This window comes from Micropterus dolomieu, linkage group LG22 (assembly GCF_021292245.1).
Source record: "Micropterus dolomieu isolate WLL.071019.BEF.003 ecotype Adirondacks linkage group LG22, ASM2129224v1, whole genome shotgun sequence".
In the NCBI taxonomy this organism is placed as follows: Eukaryota; Metazoa; Chordata; class Actinopteri; order Centrarchiformes; family Centrarchidae; genus Micropterus; species Micropterus dolomieu.
Genome location: NC_060171.1, coordinates 31,894,034 through 31,912,931, shown reverse-complemented (window position 1 = coordinate 31,912,931; position 18,898 = coordinate 31,894,034). Strand labels below are relative to the sequence as shown.

Sequence of the window (18,898 nt, the reverse complement as noted above, 5' to 3'; positions counted from 1 at the left end):
ACCAGCAACAAGAGAGTTTTAACCAGTTTTATCCCATCGACTTGTCTGAGCTTTTAAAAACAGTATCACAAATGAGAGTGTCCTCCAGCCCACTTGATGTAATACCTACAAAGTTTTTACTGAAAGTAATAGATTCTGTTGGGCCCCATTTGATCTGTTTTTAACAGCTCCCTATCTACTGGTTGTGTCCCTGATTATTTTAAAACGGCTTGCGTGAACCCACTTTTAAAGAAACCTGGTTTAGATTCCTCCCTCCCACATAATTTTAGACCAATTTCAAAACTGCCTTTTATTGCAAAGATTCTAGAAAGAATTGTGTCCAAACAGCTGCTCACTGTACTGGAAAATAACAAATTATTTGAAAAGTTTCAATCTGGTTTCAGGAAGTACCACAGCACTGAGACTGCCCTGCTTAAAGTCACCAATGACCTTTTATTTTTTAACCTGTGCTGCCCAGCAGCCTGGTATAGAGTATAATAACCTGGATACCATATTGTGCCAGACAGATTTTACTTTAACAAGAGAGTATTAAAATACTCCTTTGTCTGTTTTATTATTTATTTAATTATATATTGATTTGTCACCGGGCCGGACAGGGGGGCAGACACGGGGATGGGGGGGCACAAACAGACAGCGCAGAGAAAGGACAACACCTGTAAGAGAAGGGGGATGGAAGGTGAGGACAACAGGGAATAGCAGAGGGAAACACCAATTGCAGAAAGCAACGAAACCTGCAATAGAAAAGAGAGGGGGGCTTGGGGAGGAGAAAAACAACAACAAACAATAAAAATAATAATAATAATAGTAAAAGACAACCAGCCGAACAGCAGCAATAAACAGCTGACATAGTATGACAACTAAGAGAAAAATGAAAACAAGAAACAGTCCAGCACACTAAATAAGCAACACAGCAACGAGAGCTGGAATAATTAATTTAAAAGAAACTGAAAGACAAGCATCAGGAATAATTCTACCAGGGACAACCTAAATTTGTTTGTGTCTGTGTGTGAGACTGTGTGTGTCTGTGTGCATGTGGGTGAATGTGTCTGTATGTGTGTGTGTACATGTGTGTGCGCATAAGCCTGTTGAAGAATGTTAGTGAGAGTGGGATGCCACGACTGTGCCACACTTACCCCAGCAACAGGCAGGCAAGAACCCCAGTAGCCAATAGGGGTGGGAGAAAGAAAAAAAAAAATCAATCAAAAAAACAAAGACTCCCAGATGCACCGCGATGCAAACGCGGAAGACCCCAAGACCAATGACCTTTTAATGTCTGCTGATGAAGGTATGTGCTCAGTCCTGGTACTCCTGGACCTTAGCGCTGCTTTTGACACCATTGATCACAACATCATGTTAGACAGACTGAGGCACTGGGTGGGGATCTCTGGTACTGCTCTAGAATGGTTTTCATCCTACCTGTCAAATAGGAAGTTTTGCATGTCTGTAAACAATTATGTCTCTTCGTTCTGTCCAGTTAAATATGGTGTCTCAGGGGTCGGTCTTAGGACCCATTTTGTTTTCCTTGTATCTGCTTCCCCTTGGACATATTATCCATAAACATGGCATTTCTTTTCATATTTATGCTGATGACACACAAATATACTTGCCCGTCAGATCCACAGACCCTGGAATGCTGAGTTCACTTAACAACTGCCTTTGTGAAGTTAAAAAATGGATGTCAAATAATTTCTTCCAGCTGAACTCAGACAAAACAGAAATCCTGGTCATTGGATCCCAGCAAATGGCAAAACAAATACTGCCATCTGCTGGTTCCCTAGTAAATCACATTAAGCCTGTGGCAAAGAACCTTGGTAGTAAGTAAATTTGATCCGCAAATAACAGCAAACAGAAAACATCAAATGTGGGAGGAAATCGCTTCGAAAATTAATTCAAGAAGTATTATGAAGAAGTTCATCCAGGAGATCCAAAATAAGTATGTTGTTACCAAAAAAGAAATCACCAATTATAAAAGGGAACCCAAGAAAACTGGTAAGAATAATTTTATTTAGGCTACAGACTCTACTCTATTGACTAGCTAGCGCTAAATTTGACAGCCTTCTCGTTTTACTCATCATTTAGTGTATCTGTTGGATTCTCCTGGTCGCAGAACACTCTTCTCAGGATACATAAAATTTCTTCATCTATCGCCATAAATTCAACCGTGTTGCGGTTAAGATAAAGCCAGAGGTACCTTAAATTATTTTCCTTAGTTTGGTTGCTAAGGTCTTTTGTGTAACAGTTGAACACACTTGATGGGATTCCTTAAGTATAAGACCAAGATAAGGAGAAAACCTCAAATACTTAACAAGCCGAGAAGCTGTCATTGAACAGGGGAGGGGGTCTACGCCACCACTTATCCCCCACTTACAATGCTGTCCTTTCATCACTTCCCAGGAAACAAACGTAACATATTGGCTTCAGGTGAAGATGCCAACGATGGTCGTTCAGTCTTGGCCACGGGTAGTCCTAACGACCATAATGACTCTCGTTACAACAACCAGGAACACTAATGAACCAGCAGTATCGACGATCCTGGCAAACGACCCCACTGAGGTTAAATAGCTGAGTTTCCCTACCAGTCAGTCAGAACTGATTGTGGAGCTTGTCTTCTGCTTGTTCTGTGTAGTTGTTCTGGTCTGATCTGTTTAGTTATCCACTGGTTTGTCTCTCAGTCGTGTATTGGGTTTAAGTCTTGTCTGTCTGATGTCTTGTGTTCAGTCTGCCCATTTTATTGGGTATTCATATCTGGTTTTGTTCTCTCTGCTTGTTTTCCTGTTTAGGTTGTTATACTCATTACTCTGATCTGTTCTGTCTCTGTTTTAGTTGGCTTCTGTGTTTTTGTTGTTTAAATCTTGGCCTTTTTGCAACCTGTTAGTGTCTGTTTTCCCCTACGGTCTCTCTGCCTGTCTGTCTGCTCATTAGTCTCATCTCTGTCACTTGTGTTGCTATCACCCTGCTCGTCAGTCCCTGTATATATGTTTGCTTGTTTCTTTAGTCTGGGTCTCGTCCTGTGTTATGCCCTGCCTATTCCCTGTCCGTTCCTTGGTTTATTACATTTTTAGATTTTCTGTTGGATTACCTTGTTGTTTTTGGACTGATTATTTTGGATTAATTTGACTCTGCCGCTTTCAGTAAATGTGCCCTCTTTTTGTTAAATAAATCAATGAACTTTACCTGCCTGAATCAGTGTCCTGCGTTTGGGTCCTGAAACCTTTCAACTACACACCACTTTGTGACACACAATCATTTTTTTGGCAAGCATTAGGTTTTCTGTTTGACTCTTGTTTTTCATAGTTGCTCCTTCATATTTTATCTGCAACTGTGTATGGAAACTCAAAATAAGCTCTCTTAAAGTAATGTGCATGCTTATAGTCATATAGAGCTGGTCTCTACTCTCTGCTGTCACATCTCTGGGCTAGCTCTCTCAAATGAGGAAGGGGAATCACATGTGTAGCTTTAATGTGGGGAGCTGTATGCAGCTGACATTAGCTAACAATGTTATTTAACTTATACATTAGCTACATGGCCTTAGGTTGTCTGTCTTGCCTTTGTTTAACACAAGTTATCACTGTATTCACTCACAAAGACCACGCCAATGTGAGGTATAAAAAGGCAGTTTATTCAGAAATCACCACACCTTCTCTTTTCTCTAATAGTCTCATCACAACAGACATTTTGCTGACTTGCTTCTTGTCCAAGATGAGACATATTGGAGCCTTAAATCCATTTGTGTGTATGTGAATAGTTTCAGATTTGGTTGTACATTTCCCCCTTCTTTTCCACAATGGTTATTATTTCCCCTTTGTAGTTTTCGCTGCAGTGTTATCTTCTATTTTTAAAAATGCTTTGCAAGACCTGATGTTTGCAAGTATGTCTCAAAACATTCATTAAACATTATAGTTCCGTAATGTATTTTATAATATAAGCAGGATACCGAAAAATATTTCTGCACACCTGAACATGTGATAGGTTCTCAGTCGACAGCACAGCTCACTTAAAATGTACATATTAATATGATGTGTTGGTCTAAATGACCAGTAGTGAGAGAGTGTACAAGAGTTTTAACACTAGAACCGCCAATGGGACTGCTCCCTTGACAGTATTCCTGCACGCTTTTTGAAAGATGTTTTTAACACTTGGATCAAGCATTGTCGCCTTGGTTAATACATCTCTCAGCTCAGGGTGTGTTCCAGCTGCTTTCAAACATGCAGTTGTGCAACCATGTTTAAAAAAGAAGAATCTGGATACTTCAAACCTCTCAAAGTTTAGACCCATCTCTAAGCTCCCCTTTTTGTCAAAAATCTTTGAAGTTGATTAAAAACCACTCTTCATTTTTAGATGATTTTAATATTTATGAAAAATTCCAGTCTGGATTTAAGCCCCGTCACAGTACTGAAACTGAGATTTTAATGATTTCCTTTAGCTGTTGACTCTGGAAACTCTGCTGTTTTGGTGCTTTTAGATTTGACTGCTGCCTTTGATATGGTTAATCACTCCATTCTCTTATCCCAACTCGATCAGTGTGTCGGCATTAGGGGCACAGCCCTCAAATGGTTCAAATCATATCTGGCGGACAGAAGTTTCTCTGTTCACCTCGTGAATTTTCTTCATCTGCTGCCCCTCTTTCTTGTGGGGTCCCCCAAAGGTCCTTATTGGGCCCCATGATTTTTTCACTGTACATGCTGCCATTGGGGTCCATTTTCAACAAACACAACATCTCCTTTCATTGCTTTGCAGATGACATAGAGATCTATTTACCTGTAAAATCTAATGACAAAGCTGCAACTCAGTCCTTGCGCAGCTGCCTGAGAGATCTTGAATCAGAACTTTCTCTGTCTGAATGAAAGTAAGACTGAGGTTGTTGTGTTCTGTCTACCTGGGGATTTAAGTGCTTGTGTAGATGTTCTTGGTACTTAAGGAACATTTAGTTGTTCATTTACCAAGAATCTAGGTGCGATCTTCGACAGTGCTTTTAAGTTTGAAAAATTGAATGAGTTCTGTAGTAAAAGTCAGTTTCTTTCAGAAGAATTTCAGAGAATGTTGGCCAAAGTCAAGCCCTACCTGCCACGCAAAGACTTTGAAAGAGTAATCCATGCATTTATAACGTCTCGTCTACCATAACTCTTTGTATGTTGGAGCGGATCAGTCGTCTCTCCATTGGTTACAGTTAGTCCAGAATGCAGCATATCGACTTCTAACAGGAACTAAAAAGCGTGAGCACATTACTCCTGTTTTAGCCTCGCTCCACTGGCTTCCTGTCCGCTTTGGGATTAATTTTAAGATTTTATTGCTTGTTTTTAAAATTTTAATTGGGTTGGCACCTTCTTATTTATCAGAACTTTTACATGTACACACTCCTATCAAAGCACTGAGGTCATCCAATCAGATGCTCCTCGATGTCCCCAGATCCAGGCTAAAAACTAAAAGGTGACTGAGCCTTCTCAGTAGCTGCTCCTAATCTTTGGAACACTTTACCTGTTCAAATACGAAATGCCCCCTGACTCCTGACACTTTCAAATACTTGCTAAAGACCTCTCTTTATTCATTGGCCTTCAAACAGAGCTGAGTAGTGACATTTATTTTTTACTTTTTCTACTGTTGTCATGTATATTTGTTGTCTATTGTGGAAAGCACTTTGGTCAACTAGTGTTGTTTTTAAATGTGCTATATAAATAAACTTGAACGGGTCAAATTTACCTTTGGCTGTTTTTTTATTGTATGTATCTTTGTTTCAATATAATATTCAAGTCCCCCGGTTATGTAGCACCCCCCTATTGTTAAAAAATGTCAAGATAAAGCCAGATTTTAAAAATGGACATTTATACCTATAAGCGCCAGCGTGTAAAATTTACCTCTATAGAGAAGAGAGTCATTTTTAGCGCTGTTCATGTCGCGCGTTTAGATCAACATTCTATGTTGCTATTGGCAACACCTTTTCCACTACTGGCATTACACTTGCTCAGCGCAGTGAGTGAAGGAGAGTCTGACGGTGGGGCTGAGCGATGTGTCCTAGGTTGATTCTGCCTCTGACGGGTCATTATCTGACAGCGATCCACTTGTATGAAGTAAACATGCTGCTTATAGCTTTTGTGTAGGTTACATGATCGTCAAAATTAATGCTGCAGTAGCCTAGTTTTTCGCGGTGATAGAGGTGTGTTCTGCAGTCCCTTCAAGAGAGCATGCGGCTCCCACGTTTGCTTTTTGACCAGCTATAGCCTAACTTTTCCACTGCTATGCATTTTTTAGTAAAAGTGATCATTATACATTTTTCCGTTGGGTAAAATCTACTATGAATTTTGGAATTGATAATAGTTTCGTTCAAATAAATAGCCTACTTTTATTTGGATGTTCAAACTTTTGTAGCTATGTGTTATTCTCTGGATGCCCGATGAAGTCTAAAAAAAACAAGCACAACATAAGCTGTGTTTAAAATATAACTACATTATAACATCTATAACAGCGGCGAGTGGATGATCATCAAAAGAGCTGCCGCGTGTGAACGTGCCATTCACAGATACGCAGCGCAAGCGATCAACCTGCACGCTGAAGACAATGAATAGAATAGAACATTCAGTGAATGCCTGAAATATGGGGATGGTGTTTATAGGAAATGCACAGCCAAGGTGCTTAATGTTTCCCAAAGTGTAACATGTAGCAGAAATAATCACAAAATCACTGCATTTTAAATTTTTACGGTTATAGGTATACAACAAACCCTGGCGGTTCTAGTGTTAAAAAAGGTTTGGGTTTCAAGAATCGGTTCTAATTTGGAATCGGTAACAAATTTCCAAGAACCATGGATTCGTTAAGACACATACATTTTGATTCTTTTATCAGTTCTTAACTTTTAGCATTTTCAGTAGCGCTCCTGATTGAACTGCAGAAAACATTTTACAGTTCATAAAAGTTGCATTTATCTGCCAGGACCGGCTATGCGGACCCAATGTCATGTCATTTGTTCTGCAGTGTCTCAACAAAACACATAAGAGAACTTCTCTTTACATTCCTGTACCCTGGCAGACTGCAGCAAACACACAAGTTTGGCTTAGCTTCATTAAAAAAGAACACAGCGAAAATCAACACCTGCCATAAGGATATTTTGTGCAAGGGAGGAAACAGCTCCAATATGATGAAGCATTTACTTCAACACAGTGTGAATCTGAAGAAACACACAGTGTTCAATGTGTTGCGATCTCCCAGCTACAGCGCTCCACATATAGCTAACAGCTTTCTAAATTACGAGTCCCCAAAGGTTGAAGGGGAAGATGAACAAGGAGAAAGAGAAAGATTGTGGTGACAAGGGGTTGGAATCAGAACTGAGATTTGTTTAGAACTGGATTCGAGAAGTAGAATTGGAATCAGAATCAAAATCGATAAATTTAAAATGATACCCAACCCTTGATTTAAAGTGAACAAGACAGCTGAGTCCTCAGTTCAGGGGCTAGGGAAGGAAAGGTCAGCTGCAGGACTTGATAGGACTTGTAATTCCCTGGCAATTTTACCGCTTGTAAAATTCCCAGCGGATGATCAGAAGGCAGAGGGCAGCTATGTCACGGAAACTTGATAAATTGGTGTTCCACCAATCTGGAAGAATTTCATTTAATCTGGCAAGTTACTGTTCCCGAGATTTAAAGAAATCTTAAAATAGCATTTATTCATATTAGAATTGCATATTTATAGATAAAAACCTGACATATGCGTCCCGTCGGCTTTTTTCCCCTGTCCCGTCCAGTCCCATGATGGTTAGTAAAATATACTCCCATCTCACAGTAATCCTACAGAAATCCCATGACCCACAGGATTCCCGAAAAAATTCATCCCTAATGCTCGGTTATTCTCTCTTTTTCTCTTCATTGCTTCCTCTGACAAAATCTTCTTTGGTCTCTGTTTAAAATAGACTGTATAAGAGAAGCTGTGATATCCATTCTGAAAATACCGAGCTAGCTTCTTCCAAAGAACTCACATTTGACATTATATACTTTTTGCTTCTTCTGATAGCTTGCTTGATGAAGAGTCGTGTTGGTGAGCGATATGTTGCCTAAAAGCATTACGGCATTGTTGTGATAGATTTCCTGCCCAGGATTGTGCAGTAGCAGGCACTGTGGGCCCAAAGTGGCAATAAGAGACTCCACTCACACTATTACAAATCAGTGTACAGTCGTTATTTTAAGATTAAATTACTAAGTGATGTTGCTTTAAGATAAGTAAGCCTATAATATTGGATATTTTTCTGCTTTTTTTTTCTATAGTCTCAAACTTTTCCTTGGTAGGCTGCTTTTGTTTTTAGTTGGACCTATTAATAAGAATGCTTCTTGTTTGGCATTTCTGATTGGCTGCTGTTTGTGATCAATAACAAGAACTAATTAAGGTTTGAATGTCAAATTTCTAACCGTTGCTTTTGTGTAACACTCAAAACACTCTTCTTTGCTCCCTAGGAAACTTCCAACCAGGCCCAGTGACAGAAGGGGTTTTAAGGGGGCTTATTTTCCTCAGTTGTATATTTTTCCATGTTTAAGCTTTATTTAGCTACAGAAAATAAGCAAAACAACTGGCCGACAGAGAATCATGACATTTGCTTGGCTGATGTTTCAGAACCATGGACAGCACTTTTCCCCAAAAAAAAAATATTTAGCGCTCTGCTAGTGCTAACTTCTTTCAACTGTCGAGTTAAATCAAATTTGTTTGGCATTCAGTTACTTTTTTGATGGTATAAGAATAATAATCAATATTAATATTCAGGTTGGACAATTAGCCTACTTTATTTTTGATCAGGAGCGGTAAGGGACCTGGATAACGGATAGGGTCGCGCTGACCCAGAAAAGTGCTTGGATTAGTCCATGTTTCAGATTTGACAGGGTTGGCAAGAACATTTTAAAAATTTCAACATGCCACAGAATTTGGTGAAAAGCCTCAGTAACTGCATAAAGCTGGAGCTCGTCCCTGCTCCCCTTTGTCAAGAATCCTTTATTTTCACACAGCTAATACGTCCATGTGACTGCTGGGAGGTTTAGATGTGTAACCTCTATTTAGACTACAGTCTCAACCTTTTTGTCTTGTGTGTTATTAAAATGTGATTTATACAGGGACATTCAAACACAATGTCCTCTGTGCCTTGCTTTGTTACACATGACAGATGCTAAAATAGCTAAAACTGGGTTATCAGGTTTGCCAATCTATATATCCGTATTAAATTTTCTAAAACAGGTGCTAGCCAGTTGTGTTCATTCATCTGTCTTTTATCAGGATTTTGTTCATCTAAAATAATTACTTAAGTATCTGTACAGTATGGTGATAGAGTGTGATAATTCAGTCTGCAGCATTTTAGTGCATACTTGTGGCACCATTGATAGAGCTTCGTATGGACAACAAATGCTGTAGTTATTACACAACATGTGTAACACAAAATTAAACATTCACTGTCAATGTTGCAGTCTGGGTCTGGAATTTCTTCAGTGGATATTTTGCGTGCTCAGCACAGAATGGTCACTCTCTGTTCCTGAATCTGTAACCACATCTTCAGAATAGATTCTGTATGTACATCTCTGCAAAACCACAAAACAAAGGCCATTACTAGTCAGCGATTCCCTTCCACATTTGGATTCCCTTCCCATCATCCAGTTACATAGAACATAAGAAACAGCCTCCATGTCTACTGTTCTGATTTGCGGACTGAGTGGGCGTAGATGATGAAGCTGGTTCATTATCAGGTAAGGGTGGAGGAGGGGGAGAGTGAGGACGTTTTGTATAGGCTTCGCCCTTTAAGGCTATCACTATTGGGTATACCCCTCTGCGTGGCACTGAGAAGAGTCGTCTACGCCCACTCACAGCGTGGGCCTCTCCTATGTCCCCACCTTGTATATATACACACACACACACACACACACGTGAGACCTGGCCTTCGGCTCCCATTTTTCTTCAGCACTGAACTGTCTACTGTTCTGATTTGAGGACTGAGTGGGCATAGATCATGAAGCTGGTTCATTATCAGGTAAGGGTGGAGGAGGGGGAGAGTGAGGACGCTTCTGGCGGCCACTTGAATGCAAACCATCTGCCTCTGTGGTAGCGAAACCGGTGAAGGGGGCTGCATTGATGTAGAAGTTGATGTCCTCGGGTTGGGTTATGTGGTTGACGTAAGAGAAAGAGATGCCTTTCCAAGAAGAAAGGAAGTCGCATCACGATCTTGCTCATTTTATCAGTGTTCTTAAGCACCGCATAGTCACGGAGAGACGGCGCTATGCCGGATAGTGGAGGTAAGTGGGAAAGGGAGGAGTGGCCATGTGGGATTATGCGGATGGGAAATTTTAGGTGTCCACAAAGAGAGAGAAATAGGTGCTTGGTGCAACAGTAGAGGAGGTAGTTGGGAATGTAAGAAGAAATATGAGGTTGAGAGGGAGGCTTGAAAGTAAGTTGATCAAAAATCTTGGTTGCCTCTAGCGCCCAAATGTGGGGCTGAAGTGCTTTAACAGCTTTAGCGATGCAAATGAAATTTGTTGTTTGATAGCTTTAGCTCGAAGCTGGCCATAATTACAGAGAAGTACTTGTTTCCTTTTCAGTGTTGTGAAATATGTAATGCTAGATGTATTGTAATTTCATGTAACATTATTACCAGAGCTGTAAGTTCTATTTCGTATAGACTTCGCCCTCTAAGGCTGTCACTGTTGGGTTTACCCCTCCACGCACCCGAGCGACACTGAGAAAAGTTGTCAACGGCCACTCACAGCGTGGGCGTAGACAACTTTTCTCAGTGCAAAGGGGTAAACCCAATAGCGATAGCTTTAGAGGGCTGTGCCTATACTCATAGAATATGGAGTTGTTATTATGGCTTTGCTAAAAACAGAAATGTGTCGGTTACGTTTGTGAGACAATCAGCTGATTCATTGGAAATAAAACCGTACAGCATGGAAGCTAATATCAGACAGCTAAACTTCACATTTTACTGCCCTGGCAGAAATTATATGTAGTATTGTTATTTCTAACGTTGTTCTCCAGCTGTGTCTTTGCTAACACTACTTTGATAGAAATGTGGTTATTACTTTGAGAGAATCACCTGATTAATTTGCAACAAAACAGTACAGCATGGAAGCTTGTATTTTCTACATAAACTTCACATTTTAATGCCCTGGTGGGGAAAAAAACGTGTTTATTGTTACTGCAAACACTGTATGTACGATAAGACCGTGTGCCTATGTGACCAATAAGGAATACTTTCGGTATTAGCATTAAAGACAACACATTTGTTTGTAGGCTATTGTGTTGTTGCTGTGCAAAGGTGTATTTTGATAATTGCACTGTTTTACCACAATCTAAAATTATGGCTATTAGTACTACTTTGTGTTTCTGTTGCATTTCAAAAAACAAAGACATTTTGGTAAGATTTGCACTTTGCTTATATAATTAAACAAAGTGGAGAGGAGCGTTGAATTGATCTCGCTTGACAATGCCTTTGTAAACTTCGTGTAGGCTATTATGTGGTTTATATTGGACTGTGGTGCAGAAACAGAAGCTTACATTTTCCTGTTATCTGTCAGTGATCATACTTGCACAAGATGAAATAGTTTTCAAGATGTTCTTCATTTAGATTAGTCTGTTAGTCCAGATGGGCCAACCCTCCCAAGATGTACTGTAACCATACATTTTGTTACAACAATTAATTCACAATACTTTTTACTGAAAAGAAACCTTATTTCTTGAATGGCAACTCAATGCTGTCTCAGAGACGACACCTTTTGTCCTATGTCGGCCACTGTAGCTATCCTTCTCGCTTGGAAAGAGGAGGGGAGGGACTGTGAGTGAAAAACCACTAGATGTCACTAAAACTTACAAACTTAACCTTTAAAAGAGGATTGTATGCACAACCTCTTGCACAACAAATGCTGTAATTAGATTAAATTAGACTTAATTGTTCACCTTAGTGGAAATTTCAAGTTCAAGGTAACATTATTTTCCCAGCGGGGCAATTTGGTTCCCAGTCAGCAGTAACAAACAGATCAACAACAAATAAATACATTAACACACACACACACACAAATTATATTTACAAGGATGATAACACCAGGGATAAATGACCTTTGTTGCTCATATGTTCTGCAACGTGGTAGACAATATCTGCACCTTGATTGTAGCAACATGAGTTCACCCCACAAGGGGCAGTACGGATCACCAAGATTGTTCTTGCTTTCTTTAAATACATGACCTTGTCCAGGTCATGAAGGTCATTAAAGGGTGTACAAGCAATTTTGGTGCACACCTTTACAGTACTTTGCAGGCAATTTTTCTCTTTGACAGCAAATGTCCAGCAGATAAAGGAGATGATAAGAACCGATTCAATAAAACAGTAGTGTTATGTCCAAAGCTACTCTGTACCCTGTTTTGTAGGTATCCTGGAAACTCCTCCCCATCATCTCCCCAATTTCCTGGATCTGCTAACCCCTGGCTAGCTCCACCCACTCTGTCTCTCACACAACGCAGCCAGGAGCAGCAGCATCGTTGCCAGCCTCCATTGTTCCTTCTCTGTTGAACTTGTTTGCAATAAACCTTGTTTTGATCATAATAGACGTTTGTGACTCCTCTATGTTGCCTCCCTCGAGCCAGGGTCGTAACAATGAGTGAAACATTTTCATAAAAACGGGTTTGACAAAAGTGCATGCGCTGATGTGCTTTTTTGCACACAGCATCAGCCTGGGCCTCAAAGCGCAGTTTATCGATCATAGTACCAAGGAATTTGTTCTGCTGCATCAGTTCATCTGCCTGATGTTGTGTAAATCACAACAGGAGAGATGAAATCGATGCACAACTTTCGTTTTTGCCATGTAAACCTCTTGGAAAGAGTCAAGTACTTCCAGGAAGAAAACCTAAAATAACATGCCCAAAATGAATCAGTAATAGAACCATTAGGCTTAGATGCATGTTAGAAGCTAAGGAATATGAATCAACTGTACATGCACCGTTTTTTATATTAAAGATTAAATGGAGATGCAATAAAGGAAAAAATTATATTTTCATCCTTCCTTGGTATAAAATCTATATTTTTATAGCAATATCCCCATCAAAACCATCATCCTGTAGCTTATAATGCAACTGAATATCTTCTAATACACCTGGAATACAACTGTAACTGTAAATCTGATGAAGAAACTAATATACAACAGTTATAACACAATTTTTCAAAATTATACCAGGTGAATGTCTATGTTTAGGCCATATTCACTGCCAAGCTTGTGGTGATAAACTTGTAATAGTGACGAACATGCCTGAGACTGCAGCCAAAGGTGAACTTGGACTTTCAGTGTGTTGCTTGTGTGTTTGGGTGCAAGCAAAACTATACGAATAGTAGTTTTTTTTTGCCGCAATCTGGTTACAAAAAGTATCGAATTAAGTACAGGTTTGATTGGAGACGTTTCGATTCTTCTCAATACTGGGCTGTTTCGGTTGATACCATAAAGGTATCGAGTAGTGATACTCATCCGAGTGGTTCTGTTATCTCGAACCAGTCTGCCCATTCTCCTCTGGCCTCTGATATCAACAAGGCATTTTTCTTTGGATTTGGGGAATATGGGACCTTTCTAACCCTAACCCACTTCTAGAGGGGACATAAAACATGTTTCCAAGAGTGATAGTTTCGTTAAAAATATATAACTTGATTTCAGTAACATCTGTCAGTATTTAAGTGTTTCCCTTCAGAGTGTGAATAAAGTTCCTGGGACAGTTCCCTCCCTTCAAGGAGGAAGTAATTATATTCTGATGAAAACATCAGGCACACACTGAACACACATGCACATTCACTCACATGCAGAGGTTAGTGAGAGTGTTCAAAGGCTGGACAGACAGTCATATTCAGACTGAGTTCAGGGACTGTTTCATTTAGTGCTGCTCTCTGATCCACCATGAAGCTGTATGTGATCCTTTTACTGTGTGCTCTGTTCACCATCATCCAACAGGTATGAAAACCCTTAATATAGCAATTATTATTCTTATTTCTAAATAAGGTTTTTATATTATTTTCTACATGATGTTTGATATTCTTGATTTCAGGCATCTTCACAAGATAAGTGTACGTGTGAGTTGACTAATTCAGAGAAGGCATTCCCTCATGACAAACTCAGCACAGTGGAGGGCAATGCATCAAAATGCAACAGCAACATCACCCCACAGAAGGTAACTAGTTAACAGTGTTATTTTCTAAACCAGACTGTAAAGAACACAAACTCAACAGCTGTACAGCTGTAAAATTAATGCTTATAACAAACAGACTGTATGAATACATTCATGCTGAAGGAATCCTGAGTGATGTGTGAACACAGAGTCTACCTGCTCTCTCTGCAGACTCTGGAGCTGGAGAGTCTGCTGCTGGGTTTGGAGCGACGTCTGCCCCAGCTGCAGGAAGATGTGTTGATGCTGGAGATGGAGGATGACGGAGACCTCTACGCAGTTCTCAGCCTGTATGTGATAGAGAATGAACTGATGGAGATCAAGCAGCTCATTGACAGGCTCAACAGCACCACCAAGGCACAGCAGGGTCTGACTGCTGACACCACTGAACAGGTAGACTCACAAAGCACCAGCTGTTCAACACTGACCACTCACAAAAGCAGCGGCTGTGTGTAAGTCTTCCCAAAATGTAGATTGATTTATGATATCTATAGAAAGAATTATACATGAAAATATCTCCTATAATAAAAAAGGAGCACTAAGTTTTCTTCTGCACGGTCCCATTCAAAGTCATTTCTTCCTGTACACTGTTATTGGAAATCTTCACCTATTACATTTTCACAGTCAGGCACTAATGAAAGAAACTTTCCTTTAATAGTGTTGCAATGCACTTAGTTAGCATTTCACCATTATAACATCTGACTCATGATAAAATGATTTTTATGTAGAAATATGTGCAGCAGAACCACAGATATATTTTCTAATATTTCAATCATTTATTTATTTATATAGCACTTTTCAGGAGCAGCAATGTCACAAATATGTAGCTGTTTGCTAACATAATTTCGCCATATCAATTTTATAAGGTGATTTTAGGGGCGTTCGAGATGACTACGGCTGACTTTCACCGACTTGATAGTCTTAAGCTGATGATACACGGAGCAACTTTTAGAGCAATGGTGCTGGGCATTGTTGCCATCAGTGGTAATAAGTAAAGATTACTACCGTAATCCCCTTCCCCCACTACTCCGCCAAGTGCCCAGCCCCGCCATAATCCGTTCAAAACATAGTCGGACTTGCCACCAGCAAGATTACCCAGCAACATTGCTCAAAAAGTTGAGGTATGACTGAAAATACATAATTACAAAGACCACAAACCCAAAAGTCGCGTATGTGACGTCGTAACTTTTTCTATTAATGACTGAGGCTAATGTTACTGAAGCTAACATCAAAGAACTTACATGAGAGGATGATGTGATAAAAGGACTGAGCGTCGGTCGATTAAACACATCAAGTGAGATAATTTTCTGCGTGGAACAAAGCTGAGTCATCTAGCTAGCAGCAACCAAGCAATAAATGTTAGCTAGAATTACCGCGCTACCATGTTGGTGACGTATATTGTGCGAGATGTTGTTCAAAGAACGTTTTTCACACAAAACTAAATGTACCTTTTGTCACGGATTTGTGTGTGGTGAAGCAGGAAGTAGATTGGAGGACCCAAATGCAGGCCTCGAAAGCCAGCAGGAACAGTTCAGAGAAGGGTTTTAGTACAACAAAAGGCGAGCACACTTACAAACAGAGTGGCTGAGTCCAAAAACAAAGGCTGTCCAACAGAAATCCAAAAGGGTGAAAACCAGAATCTAAAAATGAGCAGGGTAACAGGGAGACACGGCGAGTAAGGTTGAAGACACGAGAACAAACTGCAACACTGGGTGACAATAAACAATGACCCAACAAAGACAAGACAGAAACACCAGGTATATATACACACAGGGACTAACGAGCAGGGCGGGAGCAACACAGGTGAAAGACATGAGGCTAACGAGACACAGGCAGGGAGAGAGAGCAGGGGAAAACAGAGGCAGACATGCAGAGGGATCACTGGGGTAACAGACATGACAAGGGTTACCGAACACTAGACGAAAGACAAGACAGACCCCCAAAACCCAACAGACCAAAATAACGCTAACTAAACACAAAAGTGCAAAACACAGCATGGCAGACAGGCAGAGTGTGACACCTTTACTGTTTTACGACAAACATCATATGTGTAATTCAGGGTGCAGTTCAATCATCAAAAATAAGTTGTCTCTCGCCATCGACTACTGTACATATTTTTTCCGAAATAAGGTCCCATGAGCCGGAAGCAGAAGCGAGTGAGCTTTTGGTTTGCTACTAAGTTATAACTGTCATATTAGCAGAAACTTAATCACAGGTCTGTGTCTTTTGTTGCTAAAAACAACTGCTTTAAAAAAAATAGACAGAGGACAACTGTTCTGGCATTTTGTGAAGGTGAGAAGTGTACAAACACGCAGGAGACAGGGAAACAGAGATCCGTATGGGTACATGAGACCCTCAGAAAAAGGGAAGACACCACTGGTAGTACCAGTAGGAGCTTACTCTTAATGATGATCGGTTCAAGGCTTATTTTAGAATGAGTTGGGGATAGTTTGTTACAGTCTCCGGACAATCCAAGCAACTGTAAACTTCCGTCACCACAACTGACCACATCTCTATTCGATCAATGACTGATCTCAGACCAGGCAAAAGTGTGGTTCCAACTTTGTGCAGCTGGAGAAAAGCAATGTCTTTCTACCAAGCGATTTTAATGTCATGTGACATGGTGACATTTTGCAGCGCTGGCGAAAGTCGGACACAATTTCTAATCTTGCCATCCCTTTTTTTAAGTCCAGCACGCATCACGTTAAGTCAGCGCTGCGCAGCGCACAAAGTCAAACCAAGGGGGTAAGCCACAGTTGGAACAGTGAAGCCGACCACAGCCTGCATGGAGGGTTCCATAGGCCCAAAAATTACGTCAAACGCTATGACATCTCGACGCAGATCAGCGACGTAACCGTATTGCCTAGATTATAAACTCTATGTGAATCTAAAAAAAGTATTCGGCCATCAGTGACCATGTCACATGACATTAAAACCTCATGGAGCAAGGCGGCTGCAGTCGCAGAGTCGGGCAACCGCAGTTGCTTTTCTCTGGTTGCAAAAGTTGGAAAAAAACAAGCGTAAAGTGCCTCCTGTGTAATGCAGTTTATTTAGGGCCATATGAATTGCCCAGAGAACCTGATATTAAGAGGGCAGAAAAGAGTACCGGCAGTTTGTGAGAAGTGCTGGTGTGGAAGAAGATCTCATGGTTCACCAAAGAGTAAAATGTAGAAGTGCTAGTACTGAGGACCGGTGAGTACTGGCCAACTTACAGCACTGATTCAAGGGCATACTGTACATACAGTATATTATATAGTGAATGCATATATTTCCACAAACATCAGCTTTAGCTCACACACTGGATGTCTGCTCCTTCTGTTCTCTCTAAGCTGGAGAACCTGAGAGCAGAGATGCAGGAGCTGGAGACATACGACACCATGCAGGTGGTGAAAGGACAACGAGACAACGAGCGTCTGAACAGCGAACTAGAAAGGTGCAAAAATGGACCTCTCCCCACCACCCAACCCACTCAACCTCTACATGGTATGTCCCCAAAACCCCACCAGATGCTTTACTTCTCTGCCACTTTTATGTATGTAGCAAAAGTGTTTGATAAATTTTGCAAATTCACATTGTCAACCAACAGAAACAGTTTGGGCTTCCTGCTCTCCTTTGTAATCATAATGAGTTGCTTGATATTTTACCTGAGCAAAATCAGATCAAATCAAATGTGACCAGACCCTAACCTCCAGACGTCTCGCTCAACCAGCTGTAGTTTCCCACAAATTCTCTCTCTCTGCTTCATTTCATGTTTTTCTCCCCCCAAGGTAAATGTCCCCACGGTCAATTTCGGAACATTACTGGCCCGAGGGTGTACACAGCAGGAGAGTACCCTGGCTCCTATGCTTATGGAGCCTGGGGTCGGGATCCCAAACCAGCGGTGGGAAAGGAGAGCTGGTATTGGCTGGTAATGATGACCTCCAGCAACAGATACGCCAACTACGTCCGTCTCTACTCTAGCCTGAGCTCTCTCATTGTTGGGGTGAGCGCCCCAGGTAAAGAACTCTTGTGTTCTACTTCGAGTGTTGATGTTAGAAATGTATAACCTATCAGCTCAGTGAGCATGCACATGCAACACATACTACTGATCACGTTGAGATATAAGATTTGATAGGGGGCAGATTTTCTATTTCTATTCAAATGTGCAGGAAGCTTGGAGGACAAGCTGTTCTAATAAATTAAACTAATTGGCTCTGGACATTTCCTACAAATACAGAAATCACAACTGCACAACTTGACAAGTGTTACTGATTGTTTACCGAGGGAAAGGATGTTAACTGTTGGGTGCTTTAAAGTTCAGAAAATACACTGAACCTGGACATCAAATGGTCTTTAACCCAGAAACATATGCTGTAGAAAGGTAAACTAGTTGAGTAGACTATTAATTGTTTTCTTTAATATTAACAAATGATGAAATTGTTACTGGTTTGCGTGGTGAGGCAGGTTGGCGGACCCAAATGCAGGACACGTAGGCTGACTGGTAAAGTTCAAAAGGTTTATTAACAAACAAAAAGTGAGCACACTTACTGGTTGAGTGTCCAAAAACAAAGTTATCCAAAGTGAAATCCTAAATCCAAAGAAAGCAGGGAAACACGACAAGTAAGGCTGTCAACACGACAACATGAGACAGAGCGTATACACGCAACAATGACCAGACAAAGACTGAGGGGAAACAAGCAAGGATACACACACACACACACACACACACACACACACACACACATACGTTAACAAGCTGGGAGGAGGTACA

General features: G+C 40.6%; 1 protein-coding gene across 1 annotated transcript in view; it reads left to right on the top strand.

Annotated features, from left to right (window-relative positions):
• Positions 1-13,883: 13,883 nt before the first annotated feature.
• Positions 13,884-18,898, top strand: part of LOC123962245 (olfactomedin-4-like) — a 6,421-nt gene continuing 1,406 nt past the window's right edge. Inside the window, exons 1-5 of the mRNA XM_046038274.1 lie at positions 13,884-13,937; positions 14,032-14,154; positions 14,323-14,541; positions 17,478-17,631; positions 17,916-18,143. Coding sequence (XP_045894230.1) covers positions 13,884-13,937; positions 14,032-14,154; positions 14,323-14,541; positions 17,478-17,631; positions 17,916-18,143 — 778 coding nt within the window. The remainder of the gene's footprint in view (positions 13,938-14,031; positions 14,155-14,322; positions 14,542-17,477; positions 17,632-17,915; positions 18,144-18,898) is intronic.